The sequence below is a fragment of the Octopus bimaculoides genome, chromosome 4, assembly GCF_046866305.1.
Source record: "Octopus bimaculoides isolate indiv1 chromosome 4, ASM4686630v1, whole genome shotgun sequence".
NCBI lineage: Eukaryota > Metazoa > Mollusca > Cephalopoda > Octopoda > Octopodidae > Octopus > Octopus bimaculoides.
Window position 1 is genome coordinate 74,009,731 of NC_142931.1, and position 19,780 is coordinate 74,029,510.

General features: G+C 36.5%; 1 protein-coding gene across 4 annotated transcripts in view; it reads left to right on the top strand.

Annotated features, from left to right (window-relative positions):
• Window positions 1-19,780, top strand: part of LOC106870898 (cilia and flagella-associated protein 47) — a 192,929-nt gene that overhangs the window by 75,414 nt on the left and 97,735 nt on the right. For all 4 annotated transcript variants that reach the window (XM_089350841.1, XM_089350840.1, XM_089350838.1 and 1 more), the window contains exons 27-29: window positions 3,661-3,856; window positions 8,406-8,497; window positions 12,797-12,893. In XM_089350841.1, coding sequence (XP_089206967.1) covers window positions 3,661-3,856; window positions 8,406-8,497; window positions 12,797-12,893 — 385 coding nt within the window. The remainder of the gene's footprint in view (window positions 1-3,660; window positions 3,857-8,405; window positions 8,498-12,796; window positions 12,894-19,780) is intronic.

Consider the following 19,780-nt stretch of genomic DNA (forward strand, 5'->3'; position numbering starts at 1 on the left):
ACTAGTTGTTATTTTCATTGTCATTAACATTACTGCCGCTAAGATTTTCATTGTTATTTAGCCTTAGGTAAAGCTTCACCTGTGAAGGTGCATGGCTTAGTGGTTAAAGTATTTGGCTCTCAATCGAAGGTCTTAAGTTCGATTCCTAGTGGCACATTATGTCCTTGAGCCAAGACACTTCATTTCATGTTTCATCTGTATTTCAAAGGGCCAGCCTTGTCACACCCTGTGTCACGCTGAATCTCCCCGAGAACTACATTAAAGGTATACATGTCTGTGGAGTGCTCAGCCACTTGCACATTAATTTCATGAGCAGGCTGTTCTCTTGATCAGATCAAAGAGAACCCTTGTTGACATAATTAACATAGTGCCAGTTTAAAGCTTCACCTAACAGGCATATGAACGTAAAGTATTTCAATCCTGACTGTTGTTCCACCACAACCTTAAGATGGCTTTGGAACCTGTTGTATGCATTCCTCGCTGTATCCCTGGAAAGATCTTCAAACACCTCCTTGTTATTGCTGATAGTTGGTGTCTTTCTCAATTACAACCCACACATGGTAATCCATGGGATTACAATTGAGGGAATTAGGAAGCTAGAAACTGGAGCTGATGATGTTGTAGACAATCACATTCTGAAGGAATTTGGTTTTCATGATTTCCATGTCACATCTTAGAGCCTTTACAGTATTCACAGAGCATTGAGCAGCAGTCATGATGTCAAAGTTTTGAAACTCAGTGTGAATCATCATGATAGAAGTAACTTTTTTTCCAATATTCAGATGGCTTCCAATCTTCTGTCTCAACTAACTTTTACTCAACTATAACTTTAATCTTTATTCAATGTTAACACCATTTCAAATATGCTAAGAGCACATTTGACTTGTAAACAAGCCATTCACCATGTTTTGTTATGAAGAAAACTTCTCGCTATAAAAAACATAAAAGAGTATGTCTCTCTTATCAGCTCGCAGTACTACTGCCCGGTTTCTATGACTGAAGAGGAGATAACTACTCCGAAATGCTTGCATCTCACAGTCTGGATAGGTGGCACTGTGAGCTGATTTGGGTGTATTTTACACCATATGTCTATAGCAAGACAGACAGACAGACGGATGGATGGATGGATAGGTAGGTAGACAGACAGGCGGGTGGATGGATAGACGGATGGATAGGTGGGTGGATGGATGGATATATACATATATATGTATATAATGATATAGATTTAATCAAAAGATTAAATGTGGTACTTAAAATGTTTGAGGCACCAGAATTTGGTAGGGTAAAAACCAAGAACAAAATCAAGAGATTTGGTGAATAAAATTTGAAAAAAAGCAACAAAAATTCAATAGGTTATAGCAGTACGCACATTTCGTACAATCTCCATTTATTCATGAACTGAGAACACTACATAAAATGTACAATGAAAATGTACTCCTCAGCTGCATAATGGAATTTCATTTTAGAAAGTCATTTTGAAGATATATGCAAGGTGAGGAGTACATTTTCATTATACATTTTATGTAGTGTTCTCACTACATGAATAAATGGAGCTTGTACGAAATGTACGTACTGCTATAACCTATTGAATTTTTGTTGCTTTTCTTCAAATATATATGCATATATATATATTCATATATATATGTATGTATATATATATATATATATGTATATATATATATATATATATATATATATATATATTTATATATATGTATGTATATATATGTATATATATATATATATATATATATATATATATATATATATATATACATATATATATATATATATATATATATTGTTGTACTTGGGGATGGTCATATTGCCAGTTTAGCCAATAAAAACACACGCACTGTATATTTGGTGTTAATTTTTTTTTTTTTTTTTTTTTTTCAGCTTTATATTACATTAATCTTAATCTTAATCTTATTTCGGCCAGAGTTCTTTCGTCACACTTCTGTGACCTCATCAGTGGTCCTTTGTTTCCTTCTTTCTTATGTGTGTCTCACCTTGCTAACTATCAGCCATATATATATATATATATATATATATATACATATATATATATATATATGCACATATATATCGTGAAATATATTTGCCACCTAAATGTGGCTAACCCTTAAGGGTTGATGCTAGTGTAGCTTGTTGCCCCAGGAAGACATCTCCTCCAGCTGGCTATTGACGCACTTTCTGTTCCCTTTCAGTATTTGCAAAGGGAAGTCATCCTTCCTATCTCCATCTGTGATACACACAGACCCGAGTTTCTTGGTATTGGCCTGTCATCAGCTTGTGACAGCCACCGGCTGGCAATGTGAAGTGGTTCCCAATACAAATATATATCTACTTTTTCCAGGTTTGGGGTGAGGATGAGGGGGAAGCATATCGGGGAGGGGTGGGGGAAGTGGCATAAGGTGTGACGGAATGGAGGAGTGAGTGGAGTTTATATTGATTAGTGAGAGCAAGAAATTCATGGAAGAGATGATTTAAATGGATTATGTAGCGTAGAATAGTGTGTGCATAGGAAGGTGAAAGAGAGGAGAAAAAGATGGAATAAGCAAGAGGGAGAAGGCGGTTGAGGATGTGTATTTTGGAGAGTTTGGAATGAATGGTGACACTCATAAGACAGTAGGAAGTAGTACAGAGTAAGGGTAGGATGGCAGAAGCAGAGTGGAAAGTTGGGTAGAAATGGAGGTAGAAACCTTTGGGGATGAGGTGTTGTGAAGGCCGTGACTGAGAAATGAAACATGGCTATAGAACTGTGTTTTTTTTTTAAATTACTAGGGAAAGATTAATAGAAGGTTGAAAGCAGTAGAAAGGAAGTGTGGAAAGGTTTTTCTTTAGGCAGTGGTGAAGGTGGAGGAGGAAAGATTTGTAATCAGGCATGATTGAAAAAGGAGAAAAAAAGGAGGAGAGAGAAAGGCAAAGTAATGACGTACAGAGTATAAAAGTTCAAAAAATTGAAAAGACATGAGAAGAAAAAGAAAAAAAGGAAGAAACAGGGAGAAAAGAAGAGAAGTTGGAAAGGGAAAGAGAGAGAGAGAGAAGCAAAGTAACAACGTACAGATTATGAAAAAACAGGAAGTTTAAATAAGTTCAAATGTCATGGTGTATTGGAGCAATTTTTCATCAATGGAAGAGTCCAGTGAAATCCATATGTATATCCATGTGTGTATGTATACACGTGTGTGTGTATGTATATATATATATATATATATATACACATATATATATGTGTGTGTGTATATATGTATATATATACATATATATATATATATATATATATGAATATCAGTTAAAGTATATACTGTAATGCACTATGTTTGACAAAGCGAATGGAATTTTCAAAAGCTCACAATAAAATTTGGTCTGTGTGTGTTTCTGACATGGTTGTATGGTTAAGAAGTTTGTTTTATGAAGTCTCAGTCTTGAACACTCTGTGCAACACCTGTGTCAATGATGACATATCAGTTTTGAGATGGTATTTTTTTATGTTTGTTGCTCTCATTTTTACTTTCTCATTTTTTTTTTTTTTCCTAATATTATTTTATCCATTTCTGACTTTTACTTTATCTCATTCTCTGCTGTGTTCAATTTTTAAAATCTCACCTTTGTATGTTTTTCATATCTTCTACTTGTCAATGTTGCTGGGCACAGAAACCTGCACCAACTATAGCTTCCAGATTCCAATTTACCTCAATGAAAACTACAAAACAGTTCACAAATATCTTCAGATCTGTGTTTTTGTGAGGCTTTCCTGGATTGTGTTCAACCCATCTGCTGTGTACTTCAGAGTTCCATTGCAAATTGAAGACTCTGTCGATGTTGTTATGCAGCCAGTTGACTATTCTACGTGAGTGATTTTAACTTTACCTCTAACCTCTCTATGACCATCTTCTCTCATTTTTTTTTTACAATAGGGACAACAATGTATCTCCCCTACAGCAAGTCACTTATACCTGTTTCTCACATCATACTTCAACTTCACATCACCTGACACAAAGCCACCTTTCTCAATACTATTTCTCCCCTCAGTTGTGGTGTTTTGTCCTGCAAATTACTTAGTGACATTACTGGTGCTGGTGTTACATAAAAAACATCCAGTACATCTCTGTAAAGTCACTGGTGTTACAATGGGCACCCAGCTGCAGAAAACATGATAAAGCAGACATCAGAGCTTGATATAGTCCTTTGACTTGGCAGCTCCTGTCAAACCGTCCTACCCTGACCATCACAAAAAATGGATATGGCAATGACAATGATGATGACAAAGATGACAATGTCAACGCCAACACTACCAACAAATATGACTCAACTAATTAATGAAAACTGTATATTTATTTTGAAAAACATCTCTGGTCTTAAGAAAAACATGTGTGAACCAATGAGGGATTTGCTATGTGGTGAACCTAACAACAAGAAATAGTACCCAGCTCCATTTGAAATCACATGCTACCATCTTAGAAAGTGATAGACCTATTGGTTAATGTGGTCTTAGATATACATTATACCCGAAAGAAAAATAACAGAATGGTCTGCTCAATTCAGAATGATCTGAAAGTAAGCAACAACAACAACAAGACACATATGCACATTCACACACGCACATGTGCACGTATGCACACACACCACACCACAAATACCACGCCACACATGCATACTATGTGGTTGCTTGAATCGCTAGAAAACATACCTAAGTTTCATTTCAGGTTAAATTCTATTTACTTTGTAAAAGAAAAAGTAAAGTGAAGGACTCATAGTTTAATGTAGTTCAAAATACACTAGGTTGTTAAAAAAATAAAAGTCACTGCCAGAGTCCATTTGGTCAAAGTTTTGCTTGATCAGGTTTGACTTGGGGCTAAAAAACAACAACAACAATATCAATTACCACAAACACATGCACTGGAGGTGGTTCATATTCACTTTGTTATTATTTAATTATTTAGTTGCTTGGAGCAAAGTTCTTTCATCATTACACATCAGTGACCTGCTCACTGACCCCTCTACAGCTGTCTAGTTCTCAAATAGTTGGTAATTAAGTAATTAATTTAATTTGTGTATTTATTTATTTAATTGTTTATTGGTAGAAGCAAATGAATGGTTAAATAGATTAGTTATTTATACTCTGCCTTCTTACTTCTCAAGCGTTATGATTTCAAATCTGCTGCATGCTTTTTATTGATTTATTGTGTTCAGCACAAAACATTGGTTTCAGATTTTAGCACAAGGCCAGCAATTTTGTGGGAAAAAGTAAGTTGATTGCATTGACCCCCGTGCTCAACTGGTACTTATTGTATTGACGCCAAAAGCATGAAAGGCAAAGTGAACCTTGGCAGAATTTGAACCCACAGTGTAAAGAGGGACGAAATGCTGCCTAGCATTTTGCCTGGCTGACTAATGATTCTGCTAGCTCGTCCCACCTTTCATCCAACTCAACATATTGGTTTTAAATTTTGGCACAAGACCAAAAATTTCACGGGAGTGAAGTAAGTGAATTACGTCGGTCCCAATACTCACCTGGTACTTATTTTATCACCCCTGAAAGAATGAAAGAGAAAGTGGACTTCGGCAGAATTTGAACTCAGAACATAAAGATGGATGAAATGTCACTAAGTATTTTACCCAGCATGCTAACAATTCTGCTGGCTCACTTTCATCCAGCACAAAATATTAAACTGCATCTAGTAGTAAGGCTACTAGATGGTTTAAATGCTAAAAGATGAAAACATGTCAAGTTTCCTAACACTCAAATACCATATAAAATACAGTAAAATTGTGAGGAATATTGCTTGTTGTTTTTATTTTGATTTTCTTATACATCTGTTTTATTTATTTTTTATTTCCATCATTTTTCTTTTATTTGTTTCATTCATTAGACTGTGGCCATGCTGGGGCACCACCTTGAGGAAATTTTTTATCTAAGGAATAATGAATCAAACCCATTGCTTATATTTCTTACAACTTGTACTTATGTTATCAGTCTCTTTTGCCAAACTGCTGAGTTATAGGAACATGAACACACTAACACAAACTGTCAAGTAGTGGTGTGGGACACACACACACACATGTTAAATTAAACTTACGTTTAGAAGTTAGGTTTAGAAGCATTGAGATGTATTGAAAGATACAGATAAGGAAATAATTTTATTCTCAAACGCAGGATAATGCTAGTAATATAGCATGAACAGGATAAACTATCCATATTTTGCAGAAAAATCTGTTGGCAGCCAACAGATTTTTCTGCAAAATGTGGATAGTTTATCCTGTTCATGCTATATTACTAGCATTATCCTGCATTTGAGAATAAAATTATTTCTTTATCTGTATCTTTATTTATACATACATACACACACACACACACACACACACATATATATATCTTAATAATAATAAAACTCTAGAGATGTTTGTTTGTACGTGAAATATCTCAGAAATAGTATATTTTACCTTAATTATTTTTTTTTGCATATATATTTCCATACTTACCTTCGGCAGTGCAGTACAAATTTTTGTGATATTTGGACCTCTATTTATTAAAGAAAGCAATTAAACACAATTTCGGTTTGTTATTTCTTGACAAAAAACAAAACATGGCTTCCATGACATCAACACACATACACATACAAAATACACACACATATAATGAATGTCATGGTATGTCAATCAACACAAACACAGGTCCACTAGCTGTGACACATACACACACACACAAATATTTTTATCTGAATGTGATTTCAGAAATGTAAGTTGCTTGTACAGTAAGTATTTATATTTTAGCTTTCTTTAAACAGACTGTTTTAATGTCTTTTTTAAATTATTTTCAAGTGAATGGCGATCTTCTGCTTGGACTCTCAGAACTGTCGTCCGGAGTTCGTTAATTTCCGTAAAACATTTTTATTCATTTACTTTTGTTTTAAAGTGAAAGAGAGGAGAAAGTGAAAAATGTATGTACGTGTGTATATGAAATGGACATGTGTATGTGAAAGAGAGAGAGAAAGAGAGAGAGTGAATGAAGGTGTTTGTTATGTATACGTACATACATCAATACATATGTGTACATCTTTTTTTGTATGTACATGTGCATGTGTATGTGTGAGAGAGAGAGAGAGGAGTGAGTGAGTGAATGTGTGTTCTCATGTATGTGTAAGTGGCACTCTATCTCTCTCTCTCCCTCTCTCTCTCTCTCTCTCTCTCTCTCTCTCTCTCTCTCTCTCACACACACACACACACATCCATTTCCTATACACGTTCATACATCTTTCACTTTCTCCTCTCTTTCACTCTAAAACAAAAGTGAACAGATAAAAATTTTTTACGGAAATTAACAAACAAAACCAACTGATCCGGATGACAGTTCTGAGAGTCAAAGCGAAAGATCACCCCAAGGGAATACCATTACAAAAATCTTTTGGAGTGCATTCAACGTATCTCAGCTCCAAAGATTTGGCTGCTACCACATAACAGCTATTTGTGATAGTTGACCCAAAATACCTGTTATGTGGTAGCAGGTCAGACAAGAAATAGCAGCCAAATCTTTCTTTTTCTGGGGAAAGGAGCCGTTTATGCATGATTTCAATGTCACATTCATTGAAAGCATGCAAAATAATCTGGAAAAGAAAAAGAAAACCCATGAAACAAAACTCTGTTGCTGGAAAACTCAGACTTTCCAGGTGACCCAACAGGTCACAGGTAGTCTAGTATGTGTGTGTATATATATATATATATATATATATATATATATATATATATATATATATACATACATACATACATACATACATACATACATACATACATACATACATACATACATACATACATATATTGTCGTAGATCGTAGGCTTGAAACATAAAAGACTTTCTCACCTCCTGAGCATTAAACTAATACACCTATTTGTTGTTTACACACCTGTCTTCGTCCTTTGCTTTTTTTGTAAATTCCAACTATATATATATATACACACACACACACACACAAACACATACATACAGGCACAGGAGTGGCTGTGTGGTAAGTAGCTTGCTTACCAACCACATGGTTCCAGGTTCAGTCCCACTGCATACAAATAATAAGTCCTGGGGTCGATTTATTCAACTAAAGGTGGTGCTCCAGCATGGCCACAGTCAAATGACTGAAACAAATAAAAGAATAGAAGAATACATATATATATATATATATATATATATATATATATATATATGACAGGTATCTTTCAGTTTCCATCTAACAGATCCACTCTCAAAGTCTTTGGTCAGCTCAAGGCTATAGTAGAAGACACTTGCCGAAGGTTCCACACAGTGGGACTGAACTTGGAACCATGTTGTTGGGAAGCAAGCTACTTACCATGATTTTTTTACTAATTAATTAATTTCTTTATTTGTTTATTTATTTATTGTTGTAGGTTTCCTGAACTGACAGTTGAATGTCCTAGTGTCACTTGTGATGACAACAAAGTTATTGAACCTTTCAAAGCAACAATTCTTGATAACGGTGGTAAGTACCAAACCTTCATTGTAATCATTATAACATGATTTTTTTGTGTGGGGGGGTAGAGCTTTTTTTTTGCTTTATAGTTTGTTTTTTTACTTTTTTTATGCATTCATAATCTCCTAGCAAGATTGAACTTGTTCACCAGTTATTCTACATATTCAAGTCCCTATGATTCTACAAAACTGAGATCATTGTTATCTGACTATACCATTCCTTAAAACATTAAAAGTCTAATATTAATTTTATTTTCATCCCTTTGCGGTTGATAAAATAAGTACCATTTGAGCACCAAGGTTGATGTAGCTAACTTAATTAATAATACTAATGATATATGTGCATATGCATGTATACATACATATATGTACATACCTACATCTACATGTGTATATAGATGCATATCCGGGTACAGGACGTCAGAAAAAGGAACGGAAACATAAAGCACAAAAACGGACTTTGTTTACAGACAACAGAACGAACACATAGGAAAACAGACGAGCCACTTATGGAACTTTTCCTTCATCAGCTGCCTCTATTCTAAACTAGGCGTTTCAAAGATGAGGATAAGACAACAAAAAACTGCACCCCTCTGCCAAGCCATGTCAAGCCAATCGGCAGAGTAGACTCATCAAACCAGTATGATTTCAAGCTCAAATTCACAGCCTCCATATCAGACCATGGTTGCTGGAGAGGACATATTCATCCTACAATAGACTGAACATAGGCAATCCAGTCCAATATTATCTTAGGACTGATGTCCTCATGTTTGCTGCTATAGTCTCAATATCTTAGCTGAAGTAACCTTGGGCATTCTTTAGGTGCCAGTTATATTCAGTTTTGTTCTTGGAAAAACATATAGTGTGTAATAGGAGGGATATTTGGCTGCTATTTGTTGCTAGTCAGTCAATGGCATTGAGAGACTCTCTCTCTCATTTGGCTCATTGTTGTTGCTGTTAACAGTGATGGGGGTGATAAACTAAGGCTAATGTCAATAGCAACGATGATGACGATTATGATGACGGTGATAGTAAACATTGGGATAGGAAGAAGAGAAGGAAAAATCGCAAAAGAGTAAAATATTTCTGGTAGTGATAAAGATGATGATGATAATGATGGTGGTGGTGATATTGATAGTGGTGTGGTGGTGGTGCCAGTGATAAGAATGATAATAATTATGATCATAAAAGTGATGATAGATTTTAATAAAGATGACAATGATATTGATGATATTGGGAGATCATAACAATGATGCTGATAACAAGGACGGTGATGCAAAACACGATAGCAATGATGATAGCTAATGATGGTGATAACAATGGTAATAATAGTGATGACAATGATGATGATGATGATGATGATGATGATAGTGTTAAAAGTGATGGGAATGATGGTAGTATAGTCACAACAATGAAAGGATGAAAATGATAATGATATGGGTGATGATGAAGATGATGGTCGCGGTTGTGGTACAAAATAATGAAGAAAATATTCCAGAAGTAATTAGAGTGATAGAATTCAGGTTGGCACTCTTTGATTTGTTTTGCTTTTTTTTAATTTTTTTTATTTGCAGAGAGACACAAAAAACAATTACACACACACACACACACACATATATGCACCCACGTCCACCTACACATATACATCCACAAAATAAATAAGGTGAAAAACTATATTTGTTTCTACCGTCATAATTTAGTAATAATTCTACAAACAAAAACTGTTGTTTTTTTTTTAAGGAACAGGAACGGCTGTAAATCAGCAGTGCAACCAGGCATCATCATCATCATCATCATCATCATTATTATTATCGTCGTCGTCGTCATCATCACTACCACCACCAACACTATCATCATCATCATCATTGTCTCTCGATCAAAATCATGTGGTTCACAGAATATAATGAATATTACAAATATTTGGTTAAAGTTAATTTATGGCTTGTAAACTTCTATCAACATGGCTTGTTGACTGGTTGGTTGGTTGGTTGGTTGGCTGGATGGTTGGTTGGTTGGTTGGATGGTTGGTTGGTTGGATGGATGGATGGATGGATGATTGGTTGGCTGATTTGTTGGTTGGTTGGTTGGTTGGTTGGCTGGTTGGATGGATGGATGGATGGATGATTGGTTGGCTGATTTGTTGGTTGGTTGGTTGGTTGGTTGGCTGGATGGTTGGTTGGTTGGTTGGTTGGTTGGATGGTTGGTTGGTTGGTTGGTTGGATGGATGGATGGTTGGTTGGCTGATTTGTTGGTTGGTTGGTTGGTTGGCTGGATGGTTGGTTGGTTGGTTGGATGGTTGGTTGGTTGGATGGATGGATGGATGGATGGTTGGTTGGCTGATTTGTTGGTTGATTGGTTGGTGGGTTGGTTGGTTGATTGGTTGGTTGGTTGGCTGGTTGGTTGATTAGATGGTTGGTTGGTTGGTTGGTTGGTTAAATGGTTGGTTGGCTGGTTGATTGGTTGGTTAGATGGATGGTTGGATGGTTGGTTGGTTGTTTGTTTGTTTGGTTGGTTGGTTGGTTGGTTGGTTGGTTGGTCAGTCGGTCGGTTGGTTAGTTGGTCAGTCGGTCGGTCGGTTGGTTGGTTGGTTGGATGGATGATTGTTTGGTTGGATGGATGGTTGGTTGGTTAGTTGGTTGGATGATTGTTTGGTTGGATGGATGGCTGGTTGGTTGGTTGGTTGGATGATTGTTTGATTGGGTGGTTGGTTGGTTGGTTGGTTAGATGGATGTGTGAAGGCTGCTTGGTTGGATAATTAGATGGTTGGTTGTTTGCTTGCTTTGACAGGTGGATGTTTAGTTGGTTGATTGGTAGATTGGTTAATCGGTTCACTGATTGGCTGGATGGATGGATGATTGGTTGGTTGGTTGATTATGAAATTATAAATGACATGTTTAATAACAGGCACATTAACAATTAGAACAACAAATTCAAAATGCCGTAATTATCGAAGTAATAATTTTTGTTGTCTATATTATTTCAAAACAAAATGTTATTTAATGTCAGTGTTGTTGTTGTTGTTGTTGTTGGTGGTGGTGGTGGTGGTGGTGGTATTGTTAGTAAAGTTTTTTGGGTTTTTTTTTTCTTTTTTTGTTTTTTTTCTTCTTTTTTTGGTGTTGAAGGTGGTGTTGCTACTGATGCAAAAAGCTTTTAATCTGTGATAGTTTAAAAAATAGCAAAAAATATTGCTTTAATGTTCTTTTTTGGATTTCATATTTTTTTTAAATCTATCAATTCTTTTTCTTTTTTTGCTTTACTTCCTCTTCCTGCATCAACATCATCATCATTATTCTCATTCTCATTCTCATTCTCACCAACTTTATATAAATCATCATCATCGTCAGTGTCATTATCATTATCAACAACAGTATCATCATCATCATCATTATTTCCACCACCATTTTCTCATCATCATTATCCTCATCATTTTCATGTAGAGGTGAAAAGTTTGATGAAAATAGGTTTTGCCATTGTTATCATCATCATCATCATCGTTTAACATCCGTTTTCCATGCTGGCATGGGTTGGACGGTTTGACTGAGGACTGGCAAGCCAGAAGGCTGTGCCAGGCTCTAATCTGATCTGGCAAGGTTTCTACAGCTGGATGCCCTTCCCAACGCCAACCACTCCGAGAGTGTAGTAGGTGCTTTTAACATACCACTGGCACAGGTGCCAGTCAGGCAGCCCTGGCATTGTTCACGTTCGGATAGTGCTTTTTACACACCACTGGCACAGGAGCCAGTCAGGGGGCACTGGCATCAGCCACGTTCGGATAGTGCTTTTTACATGCCACCAGCACACATCCTCATTTAATGCTCATTTTCCATGCTGGCATGGGTCGGACAATTTAAGAGGAGCTGGACAGCTGGAGAGCTGCCCAGGTACCTATTCTTTGTTTTAGCATTGTTGCTATAGTTAAATACCCTTCTTAAAATCAACCACTTTACAGAGTGTACTGGGTGCTTCTTATGTAGCACGAGCTCAGGTTCTTTTTATGCGGCACCAGCACTGGTGCTTTTTATTATCATTTCCATCATCAATGTCATAGTCATTGTCATCGTCATCATCATCACCACCACCACCATCACCCTGATGCAGAGATGAAATAGTTGCTGCAATAAGGGCACTGGGTATTGAACCTGGCTGTCAAAATATGAACAGAGGCTCAGCACTATTCTGTAACATGGAATTTCATTCTGGTTATCATTAAATGATTTGTAATCTTGTATTTTTTTTTTTGTATTTTCATGTTTTTGCCTTTTATTCTTTTTTTTGTTCTTTTTTCTTTTTTTTTTTTAAACCTCTCCAGATACTTCTGAGGAGATCATCTGCTGCCTTAGTTTTAAGTCTGAAATTCCTGTCTCATTTCGAGGATTAGTCAAATTCACAGACCAGCATGAGAATTGGTAAGCCAATATTTTCTTTCATCATTAATTTGGATAATCAGTCAAACATATAAAGGAATTAACTACTCAAACCAATACCATGGGTTATGATGAACCAAGTAGGCTTTGATGTACTGAATGATGTGCTCTAAAAAGATTCTCTATCTTAAAATACAGCTGACCAACCATGTTTCCCTGACTATGGTGTGCTGATGAGGCCCAGTAAGTCAGAAACATGTCTGCTCATCATTAATTATATGAATGACTAGGCTAAGCATCTCAGCAGTGATTCCTGATGGGCCAGGGGCTTTCCCTGTCTTCATATCTTTAATTGGGTCTACATTTGGCAGACTGTCCTTCCCTCAATCATTTTCTACATTTAGCAGCCTTTCATATTGACATTTACAAGCTTCTTTCTTTGCAGAATCATTAAAAGCAAGTGAACCATCATCCACGTGGAACATTTCTTCTATGACATCATGATTTTCTCTCACACTGTCTTGCAATACAAAACACTTGAAGTCTCTGGTCCTCACATCACAGTATATTGGCAAACTTCTTTTCTACTTTTCCCTAGGCTAAATACACCTGTCTCTTTGCTTCCTTTCTGGCTGTCTGATACAGTTCCATGCTACTACCACACTTACAGTCCTTCCAGGCCTGTTTCTTTTCTCTAATGGCCTTGTCAACTACACTGTTCCACCACCATATCACCTTAGGTCAAGAAGGGGGTTTGTGCCAGCCACAAATTTGGTCAGTGGCCCTCAGCAGATTGTCCTGTAAGAACCACCAGTTGTCCTCCATATCATATGTCGCTACACATCAAATTATAATCATTATCATTTCATTACTGCATGCAAATTAGGTGAGCAGGTATTTTATTTTAAAGTTTGGCGACAAGTCTTCTCAAATCTCAAGAATTTTCTTGAGTTTCCTGCATAATTATAGGACAGTATGTTTCTGCAGGTTGACGATGCAAGTTTCAATTCCAATTTCTTTCAGTTTTTTAGGTTAGAATTTTGGGTGTTGTGCCAAGCACACCAATTACTATAGAAATAATTGTTGTCTTGGTCTTCCACAGTCTCTTCAATTCTCTGGTTAGATCCTGATATTTTTCATTTCTTTCCATTTCTTTAGTACCAACTCTGCTGTTATAGGAAATGGTAAAAATCTATGATCTTACATTGTTTGTTTATTTTTGTCCTCTATAGTCACAGCCAGTTTTCTTGCTTCAATGATATGGTCAGTGTTTATGGAGAAACCCCACAAGATCTTTTAATTCACATTTTCTGTCACAGCCTCTGTTTCATGTTCACACCATTTTTCTGTTGTATTGAAGTCACGCACTTGACCAACATCCCAATGTATGCTTTTACCTACACAGTCATGTCTGTGTTTATCCTCCTTTTGTGTTAGTATTTTGCACTCACGCAAAAGATGATTGATACTTTTGTCTCCTTTCCTACAGATTCTATATTTGTTGTCTGACTGAGTTTTGTTGATCTTTACGTTTTATCAAATTTGTTCTAAGGGTTTGTTCCTAAGTGACTATAATTAGCATTTCTGTCTCTCATATCAAGTTCCTATCTGTCAACCAGGGCCAGTGATCTTTACTTTTAGCATTCTTGGTTTGTTGCATGACTTGGTAATGTAATTTCATTTCTTTGTTTATTTTGTTGTTCTTCTTTTTCTCCTTGAATTCTCTTACTGTTTCAGTCACTTTTTGGGTATCGCTGGCTGATATTATTCTTTCTTTACTCTACACAACATAATTTTTCAGACCCAGTATCACAGTATTAATAGATTATTGTTACTATTATTATTATCATTATTATTCAGTAGTTTTATTTTTACAATGTGCTTTCACTTCACTACCGAGCGCAGCTCTGTGTGCCTTGGGTATGTGCTGTGGTTTGCTGTGATGCTCTTATGGTTACTGTATTGAAAGTTATTATTATTATTATTATTATTATTATTATTATCGTTATTATTATTATTGTTGTTATTATTATTATTATTATTATTATTATTATTAGTATTTCTAAGGTAGCAAGCTGACAGAATCGTTAACATGCTGGGCAAAATGCTTAGCAGTATTTCGTCTCTAGCTACATTCTAAGTTCAAATTCCATCGAAGTCGACTTTGCTTTTCATCCTTTCAGGGTTGATAAATCAAGTACCAGTCAAATTCTGGGGTCGATGTGATTGACTTACCCCTCCCCACAAATTTCAGGCCTTGTGCCTGTAGTAGGAAGGATTATTATTATTATTATTATTATTATTATTATTAGTATTATTATTATTAGCATGCTGGACGAAATGCTTAGTGGTATTTCACCCATCACTATGTTCTGAGTTCAAATATCGCCAAGATCAACTTTGCTTTTCATCCTTTTGGGTTCAATAAATTAAGTACCAGCAAAACACTGAGGTTGATGTAACCAACTAGTCCCCTACCCTACAAATTTCAAGCCTTGTGTCTTTAGGAGAAAGGATTATTATTGTTATTATTATTTTTATTATTATTATTAAAGTAGGAAGCTAGAAGAATTGTTAGCATGCTGGGTGAAATGCTTAGCAGCATTTCGTCTGTCTTTAAATTCTGAGTTCAAATTCCACTAAGGTCAACTTTGCTTTTCATCCCTTCAGGTTCAATGAAATAAGTACCAGCTGAACCGGGCCATTTAAGAGTACCCTTCAATCATTGAGCAATAAACTGTGCTTGAAAAGACCTGTTGAGTCAAATGAAATCATTATCGTGGCCAATGCCAGTACTGCCTGACTGGCTTCCATGCCAGTGTCACATAAAAAGTACCATATGAACATGATCAATGCCAGTGCCGCCTGACTGGTCCCATGCTAGTGGCAAATAAAAAGCACCATTTGAGCACGGTCAATGCCAGTGCCGCCTGACTGGCCCTCATGCCAGTGGCATGTAAAAAGCATCAACTACACTCTCAGAGCAGTTGGTATTAGGAAGGACATCTAGCTGTAGAAACCTTACCAGATCAGATTGGAGCCTGGTGCAGCCTTCTGGCTTGCCAGTTCTCAGTCAAACCATCCAACCCATGCCATTATGAAAAGTGGACGTTAAGTGATGATAATGATGATGAACCTTGAAGTTGATGTAACCTACTTTCCCTTCTCCCAAAATTGCTGGCCATATGTCAAAAAATTTGTTGTTGTTGTTGTTGTTGTTATACAGGTGAGTTAGAAGGTTAATAGATAAGCAGTAAAATAGATGTATGTGCATATGTACAAACACAGCCAAATTAATCCAACACAATCTTGCCATCATCCAGCATTACAGATTTTTTCTTGATAAAAATAATTTAAAAAAAACAAAAAACAATGGCCATTTCCATGATTAAACATTAATTTTCATCTAATTTACTGAATATGAATTAAAATTTTAATATTATGAAGCACCATGATAAATTTCGTTTCCTACTTTCACACATTAATAATGATCTAATTGTTTACCTTTTTGTTGCTGCCATTGATGTATTTTTGTGTTGCTTTTTTTTTTTTTTTGGATACATTTGTTGTTGGTTTTTGTTGCTTTGTATTTTTACGCTTGTGGTTGGAGTTGCAAGCATGTTGTTGCAGAAGTTGTTGCTATAGTCACTGGTTGTTGCTGTTGTTGTTTTTGCGGTTTTTGGCTTCTTTTTGCTTTGATAGTGGTTGTGGTGGGGGTGAGGGTGGGGTTGTTTGTTGTCATTATTGTTGTTGTTCTTTTATGCTTTTGGCTACACTTGTTATTGTCTTCAGCGTCATTTCTCTTTTATCTTTTATTATTTACTTGTTTCACGCATTAGACTGTGGCCATGCTGGGGCATCACTTTGGAGAATTTCTTTTTTAGTTGAATGAATTAACCTCCCACTTACTTTTTGTTAAGCCTGGTACTTTTTCTATCAGTCTCTTTTGCCAAATTGCTAAGTTACAAGGATTAGACACACCAACACTGGCTGTCAAGTGATATTGGGAACAAACACAATGACAACACACACACACACACACACACACACACACACATATATATATGTTATATATATATATATATATATATATATATATATATATATATATATGACAGGCTTCTTTTAGTTTCCATCTACCAAATCTACTCACAATGCTTTGATTAGCCCAAGGCTATAGTAGAAGACACTCACCCTAGATGCCATGCTGTAGAACTGAACCCATAACCATGTGGTTTGGAGTCAAGCTTCTTACCACACAGCCATGCCTGCACCTATTAATTAATTTTTTTTTTGTCTCCTATTGGGTGACAATAGAAGATGGAATATGCTAATCTAGTCTACCAGATGGGAAAATGAGGCAATGTTCATCATTATCATCATCATCATCATCATCATTATCACCATCATTTAACCTCCATTTTTCCAAGCTAGCATGGTTTGGACAGTTCAGCAGGAGCTGACAAACCATAGGACTGCATCAGGCTCCGCTGTCTGCTTCGGTATGGTTTCTATGAATGTCCTTCTTAACACCAACCATTTTACAGAGTATGCTGGGTGTTTTTTATGTGGCACCAGCACCAGTGAGGTCAAAAAGTAACTTACAAGGCAAGACACTCCACCCCCCCACCTCGACTGAGGGAAGGATTTACATTGACGGAGATGGTGTTGTGCCAGATGGTGAGAGATTAAAGTATAATACAGGAACAGAAAATGGTGTGGAGGAAATACATGACTACCCCATTTTGAAAAGAGACAGGAGAGGGAAGAGAGACAGAGAGGAGGTGATGGTAAAAATGTGCCATTGCTGTTGTTATTGTTGTTGTTGCCGTTGTTGGCGGCAGTGGTGGGAGCAGCAGCAGCGTTAGGTGGATCAATACGATGAGTACTTTTTGGCATCGTCTACTTGTAACATTCTGATTCTGTAACCAATTAGACACAACTAATTGATTAGCACGATCTGACCTTTCCATTGCTCCTTATCATCATCATCGTCGTCATCGTCGTCATCGTCATCATCATCATCATTATCATCACTATCATCAATATCACTATCATTCCCACCACAACTACTGACAACACTATCATTGAAATCTCATCAGCATTCATTATCATCATCATCATCATCATCATCGTTCTTGTTATCATCTTCATCATCATCATTATCATCATCATCAACATCATCACCACCATGGCCATCATCACCATCATCGTGAGCACCATTGTTATCATACAGGTTTGATCTCTAAATTTATTGCTATGTTTATAGTAGTCACAAGATCGATAATTTTGAAGGGTGTGTAGGTATGACAGTGTGTAACTCTTATCTTCATCTCCATTAGGTTGGAGTTGGCAGGGTGCATTTGTTATCTTAATCAGGTTGGAAAAAGTAGTGGCAACAGGATGTAACATTTATATATATCCAGGCTGAGCAAGGGTGGGATATAACTGCTACTTTAATCAGGCCTACAATATTACTTATATATATATTAATAATCCTTTCTACTATAGGCACAAGGCCTGACATTTGGTGTAAGGGAGATAGTCCATTACATTGACCACCTCCAATACTCAACTAGTACTTATTTCATTGACCCTTCCCCCCCCCCCACACCTCAAAGGATGTAAGGTAAAAATCAACTTTAGTGGAATTTGAACTCAAAACAGTGTGCTAATGACTTCTGCTAGTTCACCACCTTATATTTGTTATTGGTTTAAAAGTTTTGGCACCAGGCAGCAATCCTGGCTGAGGAGTTAATTGATTATGTTAACCCCAGTTCTCAATTAGTACTTATTTCATTGACCCTAAAAGGATGTAAGACAAAATTGACCTCAGTGAAATTTGAACTCAGAACAAGGTGCTGATGTTTCTGGTAGCCCACCACCTTATATGTATTATTGGTTTCAAATTTTGGCACAGGACCAGCAGTCCTGGGGGGAGGGGTTAATCGATTACATCAACTCCAGTGACCAACCTATTTTATCAAGCTCAAAAGAATGAAAGGGGAAGTCAACCTCAGCCAAATTTGAACTCAGAAGATGAGGATGGCAAAATTCCGTTAAGCATTCTCCCTGGTGTGCTAACAATTCTGCCAAATTACTGCCTTGTATGTATTATCAATAATATATGTATTGATACTGTGTATCTTATAAGGGGTGAAAAAAGAAAAGTACCATCCGTTGCAGGATATGAACTCTAAATACTATATTAACTTTTTACCAATGTCCTACTTTCTCAGCCAGCTTCACCACTTTTTAGTGATATCTATCTTATCATGCCACACTGTGGTGAACACCTTAATGATAAAATCTTTGGTGAGTCAAGACAACAACACTTATTTCAGGGTTTGGTTAATACAAATTTACTTCACTTGAATTCACCTGTAGTACCAATATTTTTAGGAAATGTTTGCTGTACATACAAATATAAAGGATATAAACCAAGCAGACTCAAGCAAGATAAGAAATAACTAGCTTTAGTTTTATCATTTACATTTCTAGTCATGGAGACATATGGTTCAGTAGTTGGGGTGTTGGACTCATGGTTGTAAGATTGCGGTTTCGATTCCAGGACCAGGTGATGTGTTGTTTTCTTGAGCAAAACATTTCACATTGCACTAGTCTACTCAGTAACCAAGAATGAGTAGAATGATAAATTTATGACAGGCCTGGCAAGCTGGTAATGGATGATGGCCTTGCCTAAAACAACAAACAGCAGACATGAAGTTGTGACAGACCTGGTGAGCTGGCGATGGGTGGTGGCCTTGCTTAAAAAAACAAACAGAAAGGAACTTCTAAACTGATGAACCATAGGCCTACCCTGGAGTTGGGTATTACATTACCACTCATAATTTAGAAATATGACTGGTGACATGCAGCAATGGCCAATATATCCACCCTCTCAGCCATGCCATTGGTCTTTACCCACC